We start from the raw sequence: 25,711 nt of genomic DNA on the forward strand, positions 1-25,711 counted from the left end.
TGACCTCCCACGGGTAAAGGTACCTTATGGCGGTTGGCGCTTACGCTATTATTAACGCCGCTCCAATATTATTGAGGCGCTATGTGACGTAAGCGCCAGCCGCCATAAGGTACCTTTTTCCGTGGAACGTCACATATACTCTATAGGATTTTTCTTACGGAAAATTATGAATATTTATATAAGTTTCACACTATCACGGCTAACAATAATGAAAGGATAGACCAAAAAATAATGCATTTTCAGTAATGAATCGCTTTTGCCCGTCCAGAGAAGCGTAACACATCGCCTCCGCCCGGCGGACAGCATTGTTCCCTGTTCTTTTCAGCCAGGAAATGGGGGAATTTATTTTGTCTACACAACTGCATTAAAGCGGAAATATGTTTGCGTATCTTCTTATTTTATAAAAAAAATTATATGTATATTATTTTTCATATAGCTATATCACTGCCGTGGTATAACAAAACAAGCGTAGGTTTACGTGCGTTTCGCAGCCTATAGACACTTTTAGTTTTAGAATTATGTGTGTAACGGTAATTTAAAAGATTATTAACGACCTTTCAGTTATAATATTTAGTTTCATTTCGTACCTACTAGGTGGAGCCAATGCTAAGGAAATAACAATGTTTGAAATATTCGTCAAAATGGAAAATTCATGGTTTCTACATATTTACAACTACATACTATTCTTGCCATCTTGCCCAAAAGGTAGGTGGTAAAAGCCTTTCGAAAACTTCAAACCGATATATAACCATAGAGAGAGTAGATATTTAGATTCTTCACAAATCTACATCCCGAATCCCGAAAGAAATCATAATTTCGTTTATTCAATTCGTTTCGCCATTGGCAGGAGATTAAGATCGGGCCCAAAACTAGAAGCAGTACAATTTCGCATAAAGGGATTACTTCTGCCCTGATGGCCGTGGGCGGATCGTTTGACACCCACTTACGTGATTATGACGTCACATTTATATACACCGTTTTATGGAAAAACACCCGAAGATTACACTTCGTACGCAAATTTACGAAGTTGCTTATTGCGTATACAAGGTTTATAGAAGTGGGCCCGATTACACTTACAGTACATATAATGTTTTTGAGCAAGAATTATTTTTTGCAGGCGTCCTGTATCTTCCCACGGATGATCATATATAGAAGATTGTACTACTATTGTACCATTCAATTTAGATACTTAATATAAGCGCAATAAACTATCTATGTCCACGTAGTAATTGATAATTACATATCTAATACCTTTAAACGAGCAATTCTTGTTTATTTATATATGTATATTTCGGGGATCTCGGAAACTGCTCTAACGAGTTCGATTAAATTTGTAATATCCGGGTTTTCGGGGGCGATAAATCGATCTAGCTAGGTCTTATCTCTGGGAAAACGCGCATTTTTGAGTTTTTATATGTTTTCCGAGCAAAGGTCGGTCTCCCAGATATTATGTGTTTATGCATAACTATTATGCCAAACTCCAAATATTATCACAATTTCTGTAAATCATGCATCCTTGCTATCCCTTTTAGCTACTTACTACTATGCACTATGTATGCTCGAGCGACTCCGCTCATTGTAATAACAACAAACAAGAAATCCAGAAGAAAATCCGACATAAGTCCAATTCACTCCAACTGTTAAAAGCGGTAGCGGATTAAAGAAAGCACAGGATTATGATCCCTGTTTCGAGCGGCTAAGCGCCGTCGCCAATGCGTGTACTCGGGCAGTGGGGCACGGTCGATACTCGCTACATTTGGTACAGATATATAGGACACATGAACTCGAAGGCCGCCCCCGAAGCTCGGTTTCGTTCACTGGCCGTCATTGATCAGATGTCCTTTAGTTCGTTTTTTTAGCATTAGAAAAAAGGTAAACAATCTTGACGTGTCTTTTTATTGAAAAACACTTTTAAATAATAAGTCGCGGCAAATATGTAACAACTATGAATCATATACGATTATTTATATTATTTTTCTTGCCTAAGTAATAGTTACTGATTTTTAATATGCGCTTTACAATTAAAAGACACGTCAAGATCGCGAGGTAGTCTTTTTCTAATGCTAAAAAAACGAACTATAGACGGAGCGTATTACACCAGGAAACTTCACTTTATGGTCTACTTTGTAGACCACTACACTAAATGTTAAAATAATGGCTCGCGGGTCAGTGTTTTACACTTTCATATGTGTGTGGTCAAAAATCGTGGGTTCAAACCATGGCTGTGCTGTATAGAGCAGAAAAAGAAATCCCGAAAAAAATACAAATAGATGACTAAAAATTTGGTCAGGATCCTTATCATACACAAATACGAGTAAGAGGATAACCCTACTGACTGACTGAAATACATAAGTGGCAATCTATGCTGACCATATTCCTATTGCTAACAGAGCGTATGCAACTTATTAAGGCGAACCAGTGTAACTAACAAATGAGCATATTTATTGAAACATTAAGCAAATAAATATAAATATTGTATAAAAACCTATAAACTAAAAGAAACTAGTAAGCATCCTAAATTAATAAAAATAAAACATCCCTAAACCTAAACTACAATAAAAAAACGCATTTAACTGATTTTCAAGACCAAAGTGATCCCATAAGTGTTCCGTGAACAAAGTTTAGTACGGAACACTAAAAATCACCCCTCGGCAAGGTGCCGTAGACACTGGCAGCATTACCTCGCTGAATTGCAATGCTAATGCGCTGTGCAAGGAAGCTGCCAGCCCTACGGTGTAATTTGTGATCTCGAGATTCGTAAGTAATAACTAGGCGTAAAACGGAGCGCGCACTTATTGTACTAGTATACCAGTTAGCTTAAGATTGAGTCTATAAAGTATATACCTAAATGAAATAACTATCCCCTAGCATCGATTCGAAATGAGCGCCTCAATGACGTCTAACGTCTGATACTATGATTACTTATTATGTTTCTTTCACCTCGTCTGCAAAAATAGACATCTTAATTTTAGTTTCTCAAAGAAAACACCAGTCTAATACGCCTGGGGAACATAAATTGATAGGTGCTATAAAAATTGGAGCGTTGCAAAGTTTAGGAGTAAAATTGTTTCGTGAAAATGGAACATTGAATCCAATCTCAAGTTTACGGTACAAATTGAAAGAGAATCTAGTACCTATTTAATACTTTTTCTATCTAATAAACTCACACAAACACGCTCTTGCATGTACATGTACTATGTTATTAATTGTGTGTGTTGGAATAAAAAAAAATTGTAACAGATATTGGTACGAATATATCCGATCGTCATATAACTACATAGATCAGTAATTAGTAGTAATAAGAACCGCCATCTGGACCCCCTTAATGGTCACAGTCACTATCAACAAAATCAAAGAGAAAGCATCAATATAAATAAGTAAACGTGTTACATAGGCAGTTGCGATCTTGAACTTATATAACACGGTAAACTAGTTGACTCCAGGGTGTACTAGGGTCCCGATTACCCGTATTCAGTTAGCCCGCCGATAACCGGGCATGGGGGATGTGGCGGGGATGAAACACCCCCGACTCATTTCATTACCTACATGAAAAGTTATCAGCAATAAAGTGTATTCAGGTTTATCTCTCAACTTTTTTTTATCGTTGGATTCGTTAAAATGCTACTTAATACACAAATGTATGCATGTATATCGTTTAATTTACTTTTAGTCTAAATATTGTACGAAAAGTGTATCATTAGTATTAATTATACTTAATTACTCTTGCCGCCCTAGGCTCCGTATTTTAGGCTTGAATTTGTCTAGAACAAACTCGCAAAGCAACGTGTAACTTGTATTTATACAAGTTACAAGTTTTGACATATTCGATTAAGTATTTCACTTTGCACTAAAATGTTTAAGTTGCGTGCCTAAGGATCAAAAGTACAACAATAAGAAAATGGTTACCAACATTAAATACTTTCGAATTCACGCGACATTTGTGTGTAAATGTGCGCTATACAAGTATTCCCATGGAGATATCACTAATTGCAGCATATTAAATTAATTTAACATGCGTTTAAATGAGCAATAACACACAGTCGGCAATATAATCACATAGTAATAATGTGAAATGGGGCGCGCTGTGAATTAATTGTAACGGCACAGCGACACGAAATAGCCAATTTAGGGAGAGTATGTTCAAACCCTCTCAGGGATACCATCTAGGTCTGTCGGAGAAAATTGCCTGCTCGGAAGTGCTCGAAGATATGGAATTCAAAATTTAGGCCAATTGATTCGCATACGAACTTTGCCTTAGGCGTCTGAAATTTCTCGAATCGCCAATCTACATTCAAAACTCAAATCGTTAGGGGATCAGCAGATTGCATAAACTTGTCGAAACTTAACGTCGCGATGGTGATAAACAATTTGAGTTAAGATTGATTAAATACGACACAAGTTGGCCCATGGTATAAAAAAGTTCCATGAAACTGTGACGTACTTTCACGCTTTGTTTTGTCAAATCCGGTGCAGACTTAATAGCTTAGACGGATACTACCAAATTCGTTCGACTCGTTTACACAACATAAATTTCAGCGCGATACCCAGGAATTATTTAATATCATAAAAATCACATAATACTCGTATGTGAGCAGGATTGTCGCTGTAATACTTTTAAAATTAAACGTATTCATTGCTGTACCGACGATAAAAGCCGGGAAACCCTACATTAAACATAATAAAGTATTTATGCAGGGTAACGTCGTAACAGTTCCGCGGTTCCATTAGAGTTCCATTACTTTCCGAAGTGCCTTGCTTGGTGAAATAGAACCATTCTCGTTGGAATCGACACGGGGAAGGTTCTGCTACTCAAGGTTTGGTATCATGTCGTTTTTCTTGATACGTATTTTAAAATAACGAAAAAACTAATTATTAGCATTTTAGATCATACGCCACATTTTATGTAAGGTAAACGTGTGCTAGTGCTCGACATGCTAATGCCCAATAGATGACACCTTGCTGACACCTCTATTGACAATGACTTAAGTTTCAATATGACATATACTGGGACCGCGTCGAGCACCAGTACGTTTACCTTAGTATGAACCTTTTTTTAATTAAGTGTGTGACACTAATATCTTCTTCTCTGTCGTATCGCTCTTGACAGAGCGGTCGTGATCGCGTTGAGGCGTCCGCATCGGCAGTAGAGGCGGACACAGCTCTTCGCACGATCTCCCGCCATCTCTCCCTGTTGGCAGACTGTCTGGCACAGTCAGATACGCGGTTTCCCACTACGGATTTTATTTGGTCAGTCCAGCGCATAGGTGATCTGCCGCGCGATCTGGTTCCCTCCACTCTTCCTTGTACGACCAGTCGCTCTATGGAGTCGTTATCTCGCCTAGAGACATGTATGTATGTATTCAAATTCAGCTGCTTTTAGCTGTTTAGATAGGGTAAGAAGAACATTTTGATCGGGGCTAAAGGAATATGACGGTTCCATAAAATTTTCTTCTTGCCCCGGTACGTATTCGTCTTATCTTTTCTCGTCTCACCTTATTTGTAACAAGTTTCCAAGGTTTTTGAAATACTCTTCTATACATGTAAAAGTTTCTAAAATATTTTAACAAACGGTTTAGTTTTGAAGAAAATCGAAAATTGCTAACGCAAGTCACTCAAGCTAACTTACTTTAATCAAGATGTTTTCGGTGGAGATAACTTTAAGTTGAACTGTAAATACATTTTGATTAATCACTTAAACTTATTTACAATGTCTTCGGCAAGTTAAACTATTTAAAGCATTATTTATTTTAGTAATCAAACGATGGAATTAGAATGTCGAAAGCCTTTTTAAGTGATTTATGAAGACTTTTTAAGTGAGTTTAGTTCGTACATACGAGTATAGTTCGTGTCATTCACGATGACGCGCAGATTTGTCAAATCTAGCCTTTAATACCATGACAATACGAGTCAAGGCACGCGTTTTCGTGAATGACACGATGTACTTATGTTTTTAATTGAATCGGCGGTTTTTGGAAGCGCCTCATTTGCTTCTTACACTTCACAAGCATCCTGTATGCTTAAACCTCGTTAATTTCCCTAATGGTTGCTCGCAAGATATTTTCTCGAATGTTAGATCACTTAGCTGCTGACAAGCTAGTGATTAATTGTTAGCTAAATTAATTATGCCGACCTTCACACTTCAGGGATTTATTCTCATTAGTTACGTGTGAGTGGAGATTATGGTTGAACCAACGTATCGTGACCTCGAGATTGTCTCCAGCTTAGGGCAATATGAGAGCGCCTTTATACTGGTTCACTTGAAACGCAGGCAGATAACTCAAAGCACAATATTTATGTAGGCAAAATGCCTGGTACGGGAATTCGGTCTGAGACTTACAGCCTGTAAATTTGGTGCAATTGATAAACGCTGGCGGCGTCGACGCGTGGCCGAAATGGTTGGCCTATGAATAATTATCATTGGCAGCAGCAAGATGCAAAGATCATCTTCATTCTTATAGTTAAAGCTACAGTGCGAAAATAGTGGAAAATAAATGAGGGCGCCACTTTTATCGTAATTGTCACATTTTTGACGTAGTATGCTTAAACATGGCAACAATTTTATATGGAAATTGTTTAGGTCCAGTCTATTTAATTTCTAATATTTCATGTCGCACTATACAAGTTGCCTAAGCTTTAACAATTTGATGTCCGATCTAACTACTTTTGAAATCACGACCACTTATAACTTTTAAAACTCATATTGAGGCTTTATTAATTAGGACCATGCTGAACGAAGTGAAAAGGTGAGTGTTATTAGCTAGCACAAAAAAAAACGAAATTTCAGCGAATACTTTACTGCGGACATTATTATCACAAACACATTTACTAACTTATCTATCTATCTAATATTTATTACTTTCCGCAAAAGAATTCAATTCAATATTAACTTTGTTCAGCGGACTTTCATTTTTAACCGACTTCAATTTCATAGAAGGAGGAGGTTCTGTATTCGGTTGTGGCTATTTTTTTTTTTTTTTTTTTTTTCTATGTACGTTCACCGATTACTCCGACATCCGTAGTCCGATTTGAGTAATTCTTTTTTTGTTTGAAAGGAGCTACCTCCGAGTTGGTCCCATTTTAATTTGGTTCTGTTCTGATGGTGGAATCCATGAGGAATTGAGGGAACTCCTCAATTTTTAAAGGCACATGCATGGTGTTTTGGGCGTTTTCTTAAGCAACTCGAGCATTTTCTCCCGAAAACCACCAATTTGATGAAGTAGACCTGATGATGATGATTATTTTGATGATAATGATGATGATTTCTTTAAATGTAAGTATGTTCAGCGATTACTCCGGCACCTGTGATCCGATTTGAGTAATTCTTTTTTTGTTTGGAAGAAGTTACCTCCAAGGTGTTTCCGTATTATTTTTGGTTCTGGTCTGATGATGGAATCCATGAGGAATTGAGGGAACTCCTCAATTTTTAAAGGCACGTGTTAAGTGATTTCGGGGTTTTCTAAAGTAACTCGAGCATTTGCTTCCGAAAACCACCAATTTGATGTACTGCAACTGTAGCCTTACCACGAGTTTGACATTGACACATTCGCTAACAAGTCGTTATTCCCTAACAAGATGCATCTAAATGTAACTTTTTATGCATCTCGCTCACACTAAGGTTAGTACGAGCGAGATGCATAGGAAGCAAGTTACAAACATGCTAGCGAATATATCAATGTCAAACTCGTGGTAAGCTGGTAAGGCTACTGATCGGGGATTAGGGTTAGGAGTTAAGGGGTCAGGGATTAAGGGGTCGGGGAATGGCGGTTGAAGGGTTGCTGGTTCAGGATCGAGGGGTTCCTGGATCAGGGGTTGATGTGCTGTGAGGTTGAGTGATCGGGGGGCTGAGGGATTGGGTCAGTGGCGGGGCGGGCGGATGGATTTAGTTGACAGGAATTATAATTTCCTAGACGGACTCGAGAAAATTTCTGGTTCAGGGTCGAGGGGTTCCTGGATCAGGGGTTGATGCGCTGTGAGGTTGAGTGATCGGGGCGTTGAGGGATTGGGTCAGTGGCGGGGTGGAGGATGGATTTAGTGTAGTAGTGACAGGCATTATAATTTCCTAGACGGACTCGAGAAAATTTCTGGTTCAGGGTCGAGGGGTTCCTGGATCAGGGGTTGATGCGCTGTGAGGTTGAGTGATCGGGGCGTTGAGGGATTGGGTCAGTGGCGGGGCGGAGGATGGATTTAGTGTAGTAGCGACAGGAATTATAATTTCCCAGACGGACTCGAGAAAATTCCTGATTACATATTTATTAAAGAAATAGGTACACGAATTTAGTGTTAAACATGATCTTGTTTTTCATTCATGCGTCGCGCTCTTAACAATGCGTTAAAACTAAAAATGGAAAAATAAAAACATCCTTTTTGAAGTCGGTTTGCTTTTTTTTGTAAAAAGTTTTTATCAAATTCTAAGTTCGTTTGCTCTATCCGCTTCAACTTGTAACTTGGAGCGTATAAGCGGACTATTCCTCATCGCGACCTTACTCGTGACAAGGGTGGGCTTTGTTCGCTCAGCACCATTTCGCGCCTCTACCTGGCCTTGTTTTTTAACGTGACAATATGTACCACTATAACATGAACTCCAGGTCCGTGATAATATTGTGTAATCAGGGACCAGACTTATAGTAGTCCGCCTGGGCTTTATACTCGAACATGCTTTATGGGATCGGAATGATGCCCAGTGTTCGCTACCTTTATTTTCACCCCACGTGTGCCATTAGAATTTTCACACTGAGTAGTCCTGACTAGGAGGTATTGTTAGTTTGTACCCAACAGCTGAATAGGTGTACCTTGTAATATTTTACGGATTTTCTTATTATTTGTCCGAAAGTTTCATTTAGGCTTGGAATTCGATTATTTTCCTATTTTACTTGGCAGTATTCGTAAAACTACATTATAAATATGTGTATAAATTTATATCTGGCTTCCAAAAAACCTGTAAATAGCGAAAAATGGGTAAAGTACTTAAAACCGAAACAGTGTTTGCTGCATAACGATAAACGTGACTTATTTTGTGCAAAAGTGTTAAGTAGGTACCAGTTGGTTAAAGTTAGTCCAAGAAATACAAATGCACGCAGTGCAAGTGTTATTTTAAACGTCAAACTTATATGACATTATGACGTATAAACGTATAAATAACACTTGCACTGCGTGTGCTATCAAGATCGTTTCAGACCTCTTTCAGACATATCTATCTTGTTCTAACTCAACTAATGTAATTTTTATGATGTAATTTTCCGTAATAAGTGTTATAATTCAATGTGGCGGAAATATGTTGTTTATTTACATTAGTTATCAGAATAGAGGCGTGTCGGCAGCGGCTCAGCTCGTCACGATTAGCATACACTTACGTCGTGCGTTTGCGTTGGCTAATGTATGCTAAACTGTATACATACAGCCGGAATAATACAGACTGTTAATCTACAAATGCATACACCGTCGCTTGCTGTATTAGGTATAGGTGGATCAACTATTTCTCTTTGTTATTTTGTCCCGTCAGCCGCCAGGACTGCTAGGAAACAAAAGTAGCACAGTTTTTTAGAAGAATGTTTTAACCACGTCCTGATATGGATAGATGATGCCCTTATTGAAAGAGCATAAACTACCAGAAAACTGCATATTTTTCGAATTTAAATATGTACCATAAAACGAAGTTTTTTAAGAGAAGACTCAAGAAAAAGTTAATTCACCCTTATCATTCTTAACTGGGCCTATTTTTTTTGTCGTGGAAGACAGTTTCACTTAGAAATGATTTCCAATATTTCTCTCACTAAGAGGAAGGCAAAATCAGTGGATGGTCACGGATGTAAGGAACCCGGATAATTTATAATCATGAATATGATACTTATTATTCTGGAATTAGTCCCAGGAAAGGTTTGAACTTTGAAGGTTGTAGAGGAGAGCGATCAACAAATTGTACATAAACGCAGTCGTGATTAAAATATTAATAAATAGGACATAATTGAACAATTATTATTTGTACAGTCACCTGCAATAATATGTTACTCTTCGAAGGCCGCAAAAATATGTGACACGATCTTATGTTACACAGAATACTCACACACACGCGCACACACATCATACTTTCGCATGTTTGTATATTTCTTTAATTTTAATTTTAATACTGTTGAAATTGTAACATAAAATGTCTAACATTACCTACGCTTGAAATCGCGAAGGAAGTGGCTCATAAGACACAGGAAACCTACTTTGAGAGCCAGGAACCATGTTATGTAACAAGTCAAAGTTGCAATAAAGATTATTTTATTTTTATTTTTATAGCTCTACAGATAATTTAGTGTCAGATATTATTGCGGCCTTCGAAGAGTAACATATTATTGCAGGTGACTGTACAATGGTTGACGGTCTTAATTATTAGCGTATCTTTGACACAGCGCTGAAATGCTAACGCTACAGCGACTCCAGTCATAAAGCATAGAGGGTACCGAGCGTAAGCGTAACGAGATGGATTAGGGTTGTCGCACATTATACGCGCGGGTCCGACTAACCCCACGTAATTACAACATAAGTTAAACATAAACATACTTGTGCCAGGCGTGGCTCACTCCGCGATTTCGTCGCTTTGCTACAGGTAGCTAAAAGTACATCCGTTCCACACCAATTTTGGCGGCTAGTCATAAGAAGCGCGTGGCGCTGTCGCCACCTAGCGGCCATATCTGTCCTGGCCGCGTAGCCAAGATGCGAATCGCTTACGCTCCGTAGCGATCGAAACGCAACTGTCACTGTCACACTAATATGGAAGAGTGATAGAGAGACATAAATGCTTTTCGTTGTCGAAGCGATAGCTATTGTAACCTTGGCTAGGCCGGCTGATTGTAACAGCGTCGTTTTGTTAGAGAGTGAGTATTCTATACCTAGTACTATAATTTATTCTGTGCTAGTGCTCAAATATGCTAATGCTCAGTGGACATTTAGGTTGTAAACTTAGTAATGAATGTACAGCGTATTGTAATCGCCATACGATAAATAAATAAATGGACTCCCTCGTCCCACGTCTATTAACGACTTCATTTTAAAGATTGTAATATGTAGGTACTAAGACAGAGAAGATAACTTCAACGTTTAGGTACTTTATTTCGATGTCGGTGTGAAAAACTTACGCAAAAACGCTTTAAAGCTTGACTAAGACTATAATTTTAAAATAAATATACTCGCAGTACCTATTATATTTCAAGGGAGCCAACAAACATACATATAAATTTCGTAAACTTAAATTATGAAATTTATATGTATGTTTGTAAGGTAAGTACCTACGTACTTATTTATGGTTTAGTTGATTTGATTTGATTTGAAATCGAGTGTGGCAACCCTTAGCAAGGCTGAAAATTGATTAAAACATGAACTCGCGTACGCCTATAAAAACGAAATTGGCTGTTTGTAGCTATTATATATATGACGGCGTCATGCTAAAACGTACTACGCGTGTATCGGTACGATAAGTTTTAGGACACGTGTAGAGAAAGTGATATGAAATTGTGCTTGTGATTTCAGTTTCTTTCACGGCTGTATTGATAAATCGAGCTAAATGTCTAGTAATTTCGTTTCAGTAGGTTTCAGGTATAATACGTATGTACTAAAGCAGCTTAGTTTGTATTTTAGTTGAGGTATTTGAGAATTTTTGAATTTAGAACTTTTTTTTTAATTTGTAAAAAAAATTAAACAGTCACTATAGTTTGTTTTGTTTAGCATTAGAAATAAGGTAAACAATCTTGATGTGTATTTTAATTGAAAAACACATTTTAAAAATAAGTTACGGCAAATATGTAACATTTATGAATCTAAACGATCATTTATATTCTTCTGCTTTCATAAGTAATCGTTATTGATTTTTAAAAAGCGTTTTTCAATTAAAAGACATGTCAAGATCGCTTCTTCTTAACCTTCTTTCAAATTCTTTCTAATGCTAAAAAAAACGAACTATAGACCTAAACGTTCAAGTACTTAGGGTCGGTTGCACCAAACTGTTTGTCATCGTTAAAGACTTCGCTAAATTTTACTGTATGGAAAGTTTCATAGTAAACTGCCGAGGCGCGTCGGGTGATGTTGATCAGTCTGTCAAGAGTCTCAAGAGCGGATGGTGCAACTAGCACTTAAACTTTCGTATCTTGCTGCTGAAACATTTCTCCGTGAGAATATATGGTTAGTACATTAAGATCCCCTAAAGCCTGTACAAACAACCGTTGCAATTCAGCCCAACGGCCTTCAATAAACCCAGTCTTATTTAAACAAAGCCATCTTGACTTAAATTCCGAAAGGACCGGACCCTCGAAAGGATTTATAGGTCCTTCCATTTATTTCAAACCCTTAACCTTATCTGATGATGGCTGCGCAACGTCCTTATCTGATAACAACACAGACCTATCTATATCCAGCGTAGGATGGCGTATACGAACGTGTTACACAAAGCTTAAGGTTTATTTTAGAATGTTTTTTAAGTCTTGATACGAGTTTTTGTTGTTTGTCCGTGGAGTGAAGCTGCATGCTGTTTTGTTGAGAACGGTCACAGTGTAGGTACGTCGTTCTTACGATGTAAGATCTCGTATAATTTTATTTGGTTCGTTTTGGACTAAAATGTTCCTACTACAAATTCAAATTTATGTGATAAGATTGGAATTAATTTAATTTTCTCGCTTTGTACCACAGTAATTTAATGTACGGAATTTACCTGTTAATTCTAACCTAATGCATGTTTTCACAGAGTTTGGCTTGCACAGAAAACGTGATGGAGAGTCATTACGATTATCATATCTTCATAGAAATTTGACATTGATGATTAATGCTACACTTTGTCATTGAAAATGCTATGCAGGGTTAGCTTGGTTCGACTTATCAATGGAGTTTTGGACATCTTGATGTTGGTAATAACGTACTTCCGAGTAAGTTGGATTACAAGCGTATTTTTTCTTAAATAATTTTATACCACATAACTCTGCGACATTTTTATCCATACGACAATCGTAACAAGATACCTTTGTCACAAAAAACTAAACAGGTTATACCGCGTTACGTTGACGGATTATTTCATTAAGTCCCTGTGAAGTTTCTTTATGGCATTAATAATGTGCCTCTTTGTCCCTTGTCACTGTCTCCTGACAGCTACTATTATTAAACTTTACACGAGCAACCTCTGAGAGTACTATTGACGAATAAGTTCACGACATTTGATATAAATTCAAGAAAAATATCTCTGTGTACCTATATTTTTTCTAAGAAAAAGTAGGTACAGATTAAGATAAGAGCCCATCAACGAGCACACTAGCGCCACTGCTAAATAATCGTGATTATTTAAATTTAACGACAGGTATTTAAAAAAGCGGGCCGCTACGGACTGTATTGTGTACTTATAAGTACCTTTTGAATACATCAAACTAGTTTTTATGTCGCTGGATTCGTCGATCTATGAGCTCAAAACAACAACGGCCGTTTTAACTTTGAACGCGTAGATTGACGAATCCAGTAACATAAAAACTAGTTTGATGTATTTAAAAGGTACTTATAAGTTCACAATACAGTCCGTAGCGGCCCCCTTTTTTAAATATCTGTCATTAAATGTAAATAATCACGATTATTTAGCAGTGGCGCTAGTGTGCACGTTGATGGGCTCTTAAGGTGGGTACTTTAATAACAACCGTAAAAAATATATAAAATGTCACATTATCCGAAACATATTTTTTTAAAACAAAAGTTAATATCAATCGTCAATCCGAAACGTCGTACCTGTATTTTTTTAGAAATAACCTATATTTAATTAAACAAAACTTCCGTGGAATATTAAAACAGTCACTCACGTTTTTCTTGCTTAAAACGTGAGTGACCCGTTTTAATATAATATATCAAACAATACAGGGTCACTTCAAACTACTGTAGTATACTATTGGGCATTAACTGAGTCACAATCAAGTGTTTTGTATTACGATTTTGAAGTCACCCTGTAAGGTAAACGTACTAGTGCTCGACATGCTAATGCCCAATAGATGCCACCTTGCTGTCACCTCTATTGTCAATTACTTAAGTTTCAAGATGACATGTACTGGGACCGCGTCGAGCACCAGTACATTTACCTTATAGAAGTCTTATTTTGGGGATATAAACTTAATTCTAATACTAGTTTATTTTTATACTTATAGGTTATTTTTATAGGAGCGGATGAAATAAAGTGGTCCCAAATTCTTTTCGTTGACAAATATTTGTGTTTTCGTATCGAGATATCCTTATATGCGGATTTTATGGTAGATATTTTTCTAGGGCGTTCATGTTTTCCCAATCCGATGACACCGATGTTTTTAATATCCGAAGATATGATACGAAGTGAGTGTACGAGTATCAACACAGACAGGAAGGATATAATAGTTAAGTAGGTATAAAAACAAAAAATACTGATGGTGATTTATTTGAATATTGTATTAATAACAAAACTTCCGTGAGACACAGACATATTAAATATATTAAAAACGGGTCACTCACGTTTTAAGTCTTAAAATACGTGAGTGACCCGTTTTTAATATATTTAATATGAATATTGTCTTCTTTCCTGCCGTCAGTAAAAAGTCGCCAATCTGTCAAACTCTGTATGTTGTTGGCAGAAAAACGTTGAAAAATCGTTCGTTACGTCGTATAAAAGCATCTGCAAGGCGGGCTCAGCTTACCATGGGACAGCCCTTGGGTGCCATTTTATTGGCTTAAAAAACCGGCCAAGTGCGAGTCGGAGTCAGTTCCGTACCACCTACGCAAAAAACGGCAAAAAAATCACGTTTGTTGTATGGGAGCCCCACTTAAATATTAATTATATTCTGTTTTTAGTATTTGTTGTTGTAGCGGCAACAGAAATACATCATCTGTGAAAATTTCAACTATCACGGTTCATGAGATACAGCTTGGTGACACACAGATGGACAGCGGAGTCTTAGTAATAGGGTCCCGTTTTACCCTTTGGGTACGGAACCCTAAAAACGAGGAGTTTTCGACATGTTCAGACAAGGCACATAATTTTTCCGCAACAAACAAGATATTTAAACCATTCTCAAAATATTTTTTAATCTTTCCCTTCCTTTATAATAGGTACTTTTATTACATCTCTCTCATCTCACCGCAGCGTAACCATTACAGCATTTCTACAAGTCTGCCTCGGCAAAGGAATTAATTTAAAATTCCAGCAGCGGTTTCACACTACAGTCTACATCTGTCTAGATCCAGCTCATATAAACGGCGGTCACGTATTAAAGAAATAACTTGAGAGTCGAACGAAACGGATAATACAGGAGTATTTAATTGGAGTCACTTAAAGACTCTAATGCTCTGGTGAACCAGTATATGACGTTTTCACATTATCCGATATCGGTATTGGATGATCTTTGGAGAAAAACAGCTGTTAGATAATGCTCTATAGCATCAGGTCCTTTTATTTTTGCATTCTTTTGAAAATCAAACAATAATTCATTGCATAAAAAGGCACTTTTACGATTTTTGTATATCAGGGTCGGGAGTTAGGTACTTACGGTTCTGAGCAAGAAAACACAAACAAATCTAAAAGAAATTCTGCATGGCATTTGTAACGACATCACGTGAACGTCATCATAAACGCCACTGGTGATCGTAGAGCTGGCAGCTTCCTCGCACAAAGAATAAGTATTGCGATACAGCGAGGAAATGCTGCCAGCATCTATGGCACCATTCCGCAGGGGAATAGTTTGTAGTTATTTATTTTAAGATTAGTTTTATTCATTACAAGATACAAGATATTTATTGATAAAAGTCAATATTTTTAGATTTAGTTGTTAAGTTTTATAGGTTAGTTATTTAATTCTGTTTTATTTATAGTTATGATAAATGTAAAATTTCCATGAAAATATGACGTACATAATCGTTGTATTAAAGTCTGTGCAAAGTTAGCTTAGACGGACTATAGGACAACGTCTTAAAAATGCCAACCCGTTTGAGAATTCGACTCGTCTACGGATAGTAATATGAATACCGGGCCCGGACTGAAATTCGAATGGCGGTAAATATAAAGCGATCAAGTAGAATTTACTACACCGGGAGTTAATAATTGAATTAGGCACCTTGTTTGGGAGAGAACGGTAATCCGGCTTATAAAGTTTAAGCTTTCGCTGCTAAAGGACAGCTCGGACGGAGCAAGAGATATTTTATGCTCTTTTAAGAATCTTCTAAAAGACTATTACTTATGCATCTCAAGGTAGTTGGTAAAGATTAAACTGAAATAGATGTCATATATACTAAAGAAGAAGTGACCAAGCCGTCCTGGCGGTGGCCGGATTTATGTATGTACCTATAGTACCTATAGTGTGAATTAGTGTGACTACTTAAAAACGCCACATTAAAATATTTAATAAAAAATTTGATTTGTTTTCAAAGTTGTGATCGGAAGAAATTGCGCGGTGATTTTCTAGCAGAAGGTAGCTGGGTTTCGGGACCAAAACTAGTTTTACTAAGTAATAGTATAAGTAAGTAACATTATAAGTAAGTAATAATGCAACCATGGACTGAGCTGTGTGATTTACCTGTTTAAAATAAGCCAAACCCCAGCGAAATGTAAATTAGATTATAAATATTACAAATGAACTAAATAAAATAGACTTTCGAACTAAAACGGACTAAGCGGCACTTGCACCATTCTACTAACCCGGGATTAACCGGTTAAACCTGGAGTTACCGTGATTACCAGTACAATTTAACACTGGGTTAACGGTTTAACCGCTTAACCTCGGGTTAGTGGGATGGTGCAAGTGGTCCTAAATGTTTTATTATCTGTGCATTAAATATTATAAATCTACGTAAAACGCTTTTCTCTCGGCCTTTATTCAGAAATAGAGTTCGTAAACGTTTATTAATAGAGAAAATGTTTCCAAATGATAAACGCGTTTTCTTCAAGGACACAACTAATTTCTCTAAAGCGTTTTCGAGAGTCCGCACGCCCACGCGGCGCAGATGCCCTACCACGAACCACGTTCGACGTGTTGCCTCTCTGTCGCACTTGTAAATTCGTACGTAAGTGTGACAGGGAGGCAACACGTCGAACATGTTTCGCGGTAGGCCCTCTGAATATAGTTTAGTGGTGTAAAAACGTCTTGCACGTGACCTTAGGGATGTCCCCACTGGACTGTAACCACGAAATTACGTTCGTTCGTCTATTTGCTTCTCTATCACTCAAATATGCAAGAGCGATAGAGAGACGGAAAACGGAATTTTAATGTTCGGTATAGGCTCTCAGTCCCTAGCCATTAACTTTGAGAGGTACCACTAATATATAAATTTACGTAGTTTCAGTGAAATTAATGTGTACTTTATGACGACTTTCATAACATCACGTGTGGGTAATATGTGCTTTATTATATGTAACTAAAGTAGTTTGGTTTTTACGACGACAATTTAACATCATTAGGCGTTGGAATATGTGGGTAGATTGTCCGTTTGTTGAAGTGTCTAACGAATTCTTTTTTGACGCGTGTATTAGGCTACATTATTAAACAATTTTGAAAACGAAGGTTTTTTTAACTAAACATAATCGGGTTCAATTTTATTTATTTTTGTTTGTTTTAAAATATGCCAATTCGTCACTTTTATGAAAAGTTAATATATCATGGCAGTAGAAAATGCCATTTAGTCACAAAACAAAGTCAAATATCGCTTTTAAAACTTCAATAGAATAGAAAGTACCTAATAAAAGTTAGTCTTTTAAGGAGCTCGTAACTTCATGTCTTGACCAAAACACTGCGCTAGTACGAACCGTAAGTTTGCAAATAGAGCTAAAGTTATTACATCTTAAACCTCCAGCGATATTTGCCGTTCCATCTGCTAGAGGGAGAAAGTAATACATGTCATGTAGATATTCCTTCTCGCTCTAGCAGATAGCTCCTACCGTTCTGCGATGTATGTGATTTGTGATATTGCAGTGCAGTGAGTGGTATATGAAAATGGTATGAATATTGGTTGATATTTAATGTAATATCTCGTGAGACTAAAGAGCCCATGCTGCTGCATATACATATAGAAGTTCTGGATGATGAATGATGAATAGACTAAAATGGGTTTACCAACTGCGTCAGTTTGACGCTATATGTTCTTTCGGTAGAAAGAGGGCCAGTTCATATTCGCTACGAAAAGATTTTAACGTGTGCAGAAATATCGTCATAACGTTCATGACAGGGAAACTTCGTGATTGACGCGCTTAGTGAGACACCGGTAATTAAGGTAACATTGTCGGCTTAGGCCTGTAAAGTGACCACAGTCACAGATTAATAAATAGTTACTACGTAACAGATACTTCATTCCCAAACAAAAGCAAAAATACCTACGCTATAATAGCCTACAGAACCTTAATAATAATACCTGCTGCTCAGGACAAGAAGAAATGTACCATAATTACGCGCACAAAGAGTCGAGACTGTGTTGCCCGCCGTTCGAGTCACGTGCCAACGCGTCATCGTAAGAATGCGCTAGGGTTGTAGCTACCCTACCTATGATGATTATTGTAATAAAACGAATGTTGCGAATCAAATATGTTTTAGTTTTAATATAATGATTTATAATTTTTTCACTTCTCGGAATTCTCTGTTATTAAAATTTAATAAGTAGTTGAAAATATCCTAAATCGCGTAAATAATTTTAATAAACTCTAAATATTCAGGAGCAAAGCAACGGACAATCAACGGTTTTAAAAAGTTGTAATACGGTGCTACCAGGCCGATTAATTATTACGTCGTCAAAGTTATTTAAAAATACTTTTTCTAACCCTTCAATATAATTATTAAACTTTCAGTTTCAATATAATTATTAATGAATTTTTATTATAGGTTTTTCCTTTGTTTTTTTGACATTTTCACCCATCTACTGCACAATAATTACGTGGTTTCGGCATTTCGAAGCATAAGCGCGGGAAACGCGCGGTGCAATGCGGTGCGAGCGCTGAGGCGGGCGTTCGGCGGCCCTCTGTCGGTTGTATCGTCGACGATACGCCGAGCGGTAGGCATATAGCGCGTGGCCTTGAGCGTGTGACGGAGGCCTGCCACAGTAGCGCGTCAGCGTCACATGCCGTTTTACGCTGAACTTCTAAGTATATTATTATGGGTCGGTATTTTTAGGTCGTATGTCGAGTTCTTTTCTCTAAATTTGTTATTATTGCTGGCCTATTTAAGACCCTCTGCTGGCCACATTATTCAAATTATATTACAGTCATTTAAATTCATACAACACATTTACACTAACAAATTTAATATAAATATTTCGACGCTTTTATATTTTTAAACACGCCTCCGACCATCAGTTCGAGGCCGAGCTAATTTTACGTGAAAACTCCGGCCAACATTTGTTTTTGTCGATACTCCTAACGATTCGGGTCAATGAACTATTATCACGTTTAACATTTTAATATAACTCCAACATTACATATTGACAAAAGACTTGTATAAGGTGCAGGGGGACTTTCGACTGCGGGATAATTTCAACTAATCGAAATATCTTCCATGTCTTACATTATTAACTAGAGCGCCATATATGTCCAGATAGCGAAAATATGTGTTGTGTGTGACTCTAGTTAAGACAGACAAGACAGCAATTGCAATATTATAACCAAACTTTACTCGTAATAATCATATTTCATTCATAATATTATTGCATTAGGTAAATAGGTACCGATTTTATCGAATGTATGTCACATAAAAATAGCAACCTGCAACACAAGAACGGACAATATTTCCGTCTTCATAGCTCATCGATCGATATATTATTAACGGAATACTGTTTTACCGCGGTTTTCCTAGGAAACGACCCCAACTAATCACTATTTAAATATTAGATTCGCAAATCGCCTAGAAACTCTTCCTAGTAGTCAGGTTCAATTTCATCGATTCGACACGATTACGATTCTATCGATTACTTCGTACACGTAACAAAAGAAACGGTTGAAAAACTTTACTTTTGTTTTCTTTGACTGCGTCTTCAATTGTATCATTTGTTCTTTTGTTTGTATTTTTAGACTTGCAAAATTAACATAAATAATTGTAATCTTGAAATTGATAATGTTCACATTTATTGCTGAATACCGAAAGAAAGTTTCTTGTAAGTTATGCTGTGTTTGACCGTTCAACTCACATGCTTGACAATTTGATACACGCACGACGCATGTGTGTGTACGTACATACGATGGTATGAGGTTGTTTTTTTGTAGAGTCTGTGCGGAAAGAGAAGAGTCGTGAAATGTATGGGATCCAATACATTCTACGACTCTTCTCTTTCCGCACAGACTGTAGAGTTTTTATGACGCGTGTAACATTAGGCTACATTATTAAACATTTTTGAAAGGGGAGGGAAACCATAATCGAGTTAACGTTCGTCAAGTTTTTTCTGTTTTATCGATACGATAAGACAATTCGTCACTTTTATGAAAAGGTGATACCAACACTGATGTTCTATGCTTTGCTTAATAACTTAAAAAAACAACTTTTTAAACCATTATTTTCCTTTGTTCACAGTGCCCGAAAAATGCATATTGAAGTGCAAGTCGCCCTCAACTTTGTCATATCTTACCTATACAACAAACTGCCTCGGCGGCGGGTGAACATCTTCGGTGAGGAGCTGGAGAAAGCGCTGAAGGACAAGTTCCGGGGTCACTGGTACCCCGACCGGCCCTGCAGAGGGTCAGCGTTCCGGTGCCTGAAGACCGGGGGTCCGCTGGACCCTGTCTTGGAGCGCGCGGCGCGGGAGTCGGGGGTCCCTGTGAGGGATGTGCTGGAGCATTTGCCGAGGGATCTGGCTGTCTGGGTTGACCCAGGTATTTATTTTTCTTACTACTAGAGTAGTAACGACAACTACGGTGACTGCTTACCATCAGGCGGGCCGTATGCTTGTTTGCAATCGACGTGGTATTAAAAACTGGTCTATCTTTCGAATTACGAAGCAATATTGCACCTTATTTGAACACAACTAATAAAGATAATTAATGTTTACCGTTACCAAGCACTATACAAACATTAAACGTCAGACTAACTAGCATATTATTCGCGTAAATTACCGACAGAAATGTGCATTCGTCCATAAAAAGTAGTAAAACAATAATAATTACTGCCTACCTAACAACAATAACAAAACAATACTTAATAATCCCGTATGGAATAACTCCCTTTACGGACAAGTGGCACTTACAAAACTTGGGTTATTTACTAAAATCCATGAAAGTTAGGTCAGTTTTGGATCTAAAGCAGGCCACTGACGAGCCTTCCAAATGGATTCATCCAAATGGACGGCATCCTAATATTAAACATTGTACGTTTTTGACATTCACGGACCGATTTTGGATTGCAGCCACGCTATTTGGGCTGTTGGAAGGCTCGTCAGTGGCCACCTTAACTTTCAAACCTTGAAAACCTGACTTTAATGTGTGTACGGTAGGTAGAGGTATACGGAATTGTAAATTGTTGGCTACAGTACTGCTTTGTTTCTGTTACCATATGAATTCGTGCCAATTTTATAAGTGGCTTATGAATCTTGAGTATCTAAATTGCGAAGAGTTACCTAGGTGTTTCTTAAAGTAAAACTACAGAAAAACCATACTATTTAAATATTTTACTATCCATTTAGGGTTTAATCTTATTGAGCAGAGCGATAATAGGTACTTACCTAATAAATAAAAACTTTACTGACATGACCTTGCGTGTCGACAAATTTAAATCCATACTAAACCAGATCAGATCTTCCATCACGAGAGTTGACATCATAATCTATCTCCTTAATGTTGTTAACGAACTTTAGGTGTTTCATAACTTCACTGAAAATAGTGTTCGCATGAGCTAAGTGTTACATTATTACCAACTTTAGCTGCTAAATGCCAATGACATTGACGTATCGACTGTTTTTAGAATCGAAAGGTTGAAAACTAAATAAGGTAGAGTTAGCACGGTTCAATAGCAGTTTTGTTTGTTTGTTACATAATCGAGGCCGACGGACGTAACAAGTTATTATTTGACCCCTACCGGTTGAAACTAGGTTCACTCGGCTAGATGGATTTAAGATCTAAATTGCTGTTTCTTTTCATTGTGCTCTCAAGCTCGAAGCGGTTTTGTAGTAGGCTGGTTTTTACCGTAACTTCTTATGATTATACATACCGATGATTCTCAATTGTACCTATTAGATTATTTAGCTTACTTTTAGACTGCACAAACATCTGCTGCGATTTAGATATGTAATACCATAAAGGCTTATTTCACATCGAGTGTTCTAGATGCTAATTAACTTTGCTCCGACTATAACATAACAAAGTGAGGGAGTGTCTTTATAACCGTCATATTTTCGTAAAAACTTTGACTACAATAATGTCATTGCCACACTTTGTCATTTCAATACCATGCAGATTAGCTTAGACGACTCTATTTCTCTACAAAATTTTGTTCATACGTTGTTAATTTGGCCCTAGAGCAGAACCCTTAGAACTCATCATTGTTTTCCTCGTTTCAGGAGAAGTGTCGTACCGCATCGGAGAGAAGGGAGCTGTGAAGGTGCTATTCAGCAGCGACGAGCGAGCGGCCGACGAGCGGACCGACCGGGAGGTGAGCTTTCATTGTTTCTTATCTTATCTTTGTGGTGCGAGTAGGCCAACATACCTCACCATTAAAGAGACTATCCCATTTACCTTTGACTACACAGACTACACTAATATTAAAACGATGCATTTTATGCCTCGTTATACTGTCTACCTATTTATGCCTGTCTTATCTTATCACATTTATCAAACGCCTCACGAGGTTTGAAGATCTGGCTAGACATTTTGGCACGTGTAGAATCAAGCGGCATTGTAAATCATATAGCTTTAATTGCGTAATCTGTATACGTATATGTCCTTCAAATTTCATGAGGTTATCGCGTCTTAATGTCTTTAGTTATGCTTGGGTAAAATTCCCGCTCGCCACTCATGACAGAGACGTCAATTGACATTGAGAAAATGAACCTGATGTTGAGCCAAAGCCAAGGCAAATGTCACAGCGCTGACTCGGAGCCAAGTAATCTTGAAGCTACAACTCAATGTTTGTCGGTTACAGGTGACCCGGGCGTTCAACCCCGAGGCGCAGTGCTTCCGGCCCGTGGAGCCCGCGGCGGCGCCGTCGCCCCCCGCGCCCGCCGCCTTCTCCCCCGCGCCGCCGTTCCGCGCGCAGCCCCTGACCTTCACCACCGCCACCTTCGCGCAGACCAAGTTCGGCAGCACCAAGCTGAAGACGAGCAGCAAGCGCGCCAACCGCATGTCGCCCACCGAGTTCAGCAACTACATCAAGCAGCGCGCGGTGCAGCAGCAGCTGGCGGCGCGCGCGCTGTCGCCGGCGGCCGACCCGGCCGCGTACTTCGTGGGGCGGCGCGAGGGGCCGCCCGCGGGCGCGCCGCCGTACCCGCCGGCGCCGGCGCACCTGCTGCTCGCCAACTGAGCCGCGCACGCGCGCTAGCCGCCCCGCGCGACCCGCTCATAGAGTCTTTACTTTTTTACGAGAGAGACGCGCGCCGCGAATCGCGATTTATTTTTTTATTTTCCGCGGGGGCGCCCCGCGCCGCCCGCCGCTTGTGATATCCGTACGATTTTCCATAACTTTTTGTATTCTCGTTCGTTACGTCGATGTGTAAATTTATCGATAGGAGCAATAATCGGCCGCGCGACTCGCCGGCGATTTATTTTCGTAATATTTAAAGCCGAGTCACGTTTTTGATGTCTTCGTTCGATATCGATATATTAGTAGGGTAAGGGAACGAGAGGCCGGATGGCCGCGTGCGCTTACGACGTACCTTCTATAGAGCGAGCCTGTATACATACGTCCTCCGATCTAAGAAATACTGATATTTAAATATGTATACATAATATATATTCGTACGCGATATTCGTCTAATTTTTCACGTGGAAACGAAAGGCCAATAGAGAAATTACGTATTTTTAATATTGAAATTGATAATTCATACTAACTATATAAAGTACCTACTAACTGGTATGTATGTACTCGTATCGTATCGTATCGTATGTAATAAATGTTGCATATCCGGTCGGACGCGGTCGGACGGCGCGGCGGGCCGCCCGAAGGCGTCGGAGATCTCACCTAGTGTAATCATCACTCGTACGATTATTTATAACCTTATAATATTATTACAATATACATAATATATTATAGGTATAGTTACGTTTCAATCTAACAGTATTTTTTTAAGAAGATATTAGTCCTCGAGTACATTACCGGCCGACCGCGCGTCGGCCTTAGTCTGTATGGTACCTATAATAATATTGTTATAATAAAAGACATTGAGTGTAAATGATAGAAAAGATTTCTCAATTCGTAAAATAACGGGTGCATGCAAATTCATGGAAGTAAATACTATGTGTTATTTATCTTTTTTATATTTCACTCGGCGATGTTCAGTTTTTCAGTGGAGGGTGTAGTGGGGTAGTGGGGTAGTGTAGTGCCGCTTGTCCTTGGGAGTGTCGCCCGCGCGGCACGGACCGGCCGGACCGAGTCGGGGAGTGTCGCCCGCGCGGCACGGACCGGCCGGACCGCGTCGGGGAGTGTAGACACGCTTTCTATTCCATGCACAACAATGACAAGTTGTACCTGAATAAGAAAATGTGCAACTATTTTTTTACTATTTTTATATTTTGATTTAGATTAAGTATAGATGTATGATTTCAGTAGGCGTCTACATTTCCTACGATAATTTTAACTTGTACTTGATTGATGCCCTATTCATTAAATTATTGGTAGGTAATACGTTGGGTAAAAGTACTGAGGTCCCTCGATTGAAAAACTGGCCAAAGTGCTACAGTATTTTGTAGATAAAATCTATAATGTAAGTTTAATAATAATAAAACTTAGAGTAATGAGAATTTTTATTAAAGATACTTTTTATTTTTTTTCTTTTGTAAGATATATTAGATGGAAGTGTTAAAGATAATATAAAATTTGCATAATATAGTAAAGCGGCTCTCCATGCCCGTGAATATAATTAGTCAATAATAATTTTTCATATTGTTGTACGACTTTTTAAGTTTATATTAAAATGTTTTGTGCAATCTACTACTGTGTATGAATTTTATTTCCTCGTAACCTACCTGTCAAAAATAAAAACAAATGCAAATGGGTCTGCAGATATAGTCTGTGCGGATAGGTTCATCAAACAGATTCCGACGAATTGAAGACCTCCTTTTTTGAAGTCGGTTAAAATAAAAATATCCGAACCACTACTTTTCAGGAAGTATACAAATTATTTCTGAATATATTTAAACATTTGCTCGAGGCTGTGATAAATAATCGGAGAAATATAATAGTGATTCAGAATGTCTAGGTACTTACTACACAGAACTGCGACATTTGGCGTGCTATTTGCTAGCTGACCCATCAATTTAATACAAGGAGGAGGTGACCATCCCGTCCCGAAAAAGCGCCATCGAGCATTTGACATGTGAGCTAGGCGTAAATTCATGTAGGTATCAGGGGTCATTATCTCAAGAAAAATATTAATATCGCAATTTAGGATTTTATTATATGGTACAACGCCATCTAGCATGAAATTCACTAATGAAACAATTTCTATTTAAGTCTGGGGTCATTATCCCAAGAAAGATCTTGATAGCGCGTTTCAGGATTTCTAATCCACAGAACAGCGCTATCTAGTAATGAATTTATGAAATAAACAAATGAATTGAGGTTTTGAGGTC

At 38.1% G+C, this 25,711-nt stretch overlaps 1 protein-coding gene and 1 long non-coding RNA gene across 3 annotated transcripts in view; both read left to right on the forward strand.

The window, feature by feature from the left end:
* LOC134792773 (protein Tob1) overlaps positions 1-25,070 on the forward strand; it is a 66,099-nt gene extending 41,029 nt beyond the window's left edge. Inside the window, exons 2-5 of one of the 2 annotated variants that reach the window (XR_010144473.1) lie at positions 20,508-20,806; positions 22,486-22,577; positions 23,067-24,480; positions 24,514-25,070. Coding sequence is in view for 1 of the 2 variants with exons in the window: in XM_063764109.1 (XP_063620179.1) it covers positions 20,518-20,806; positions 22,486-22,577; positions 23,067-23,444 (759 nt within the window). In the remaining variant the exon portion in view is untranslated. Of the gene's footprint in view, positions 1-20,507; positions 20,807-22,485; positions 22,578-23,066 lie in introns of both variants that reach the window. The other variant, XM_063764109.1, reaches the window with a different exon arrangement.
* LOC134792774 (uncharacterized) overlaps positions 1-25,711 on the forward strand; it is a 361,091-nt gene that overhangs the window by 190,185 nt on the left and 145,195 nt on the right. The window lies entirely within an intron of this gene.

Source organism: Cydia splendana, chromosome 8 (genome assembly GCF_910591565.1).
Source record: "Cydia splendana chromosome 8, ilCydSple1.2, whole genome shotgun sequence".
NCBI classification, from domain to species: Eukaryota; Metazoa; Arthropoda; class Insecta; order Lepidoptera; family Tortricidae; genus Cydia; species Cydia splendana.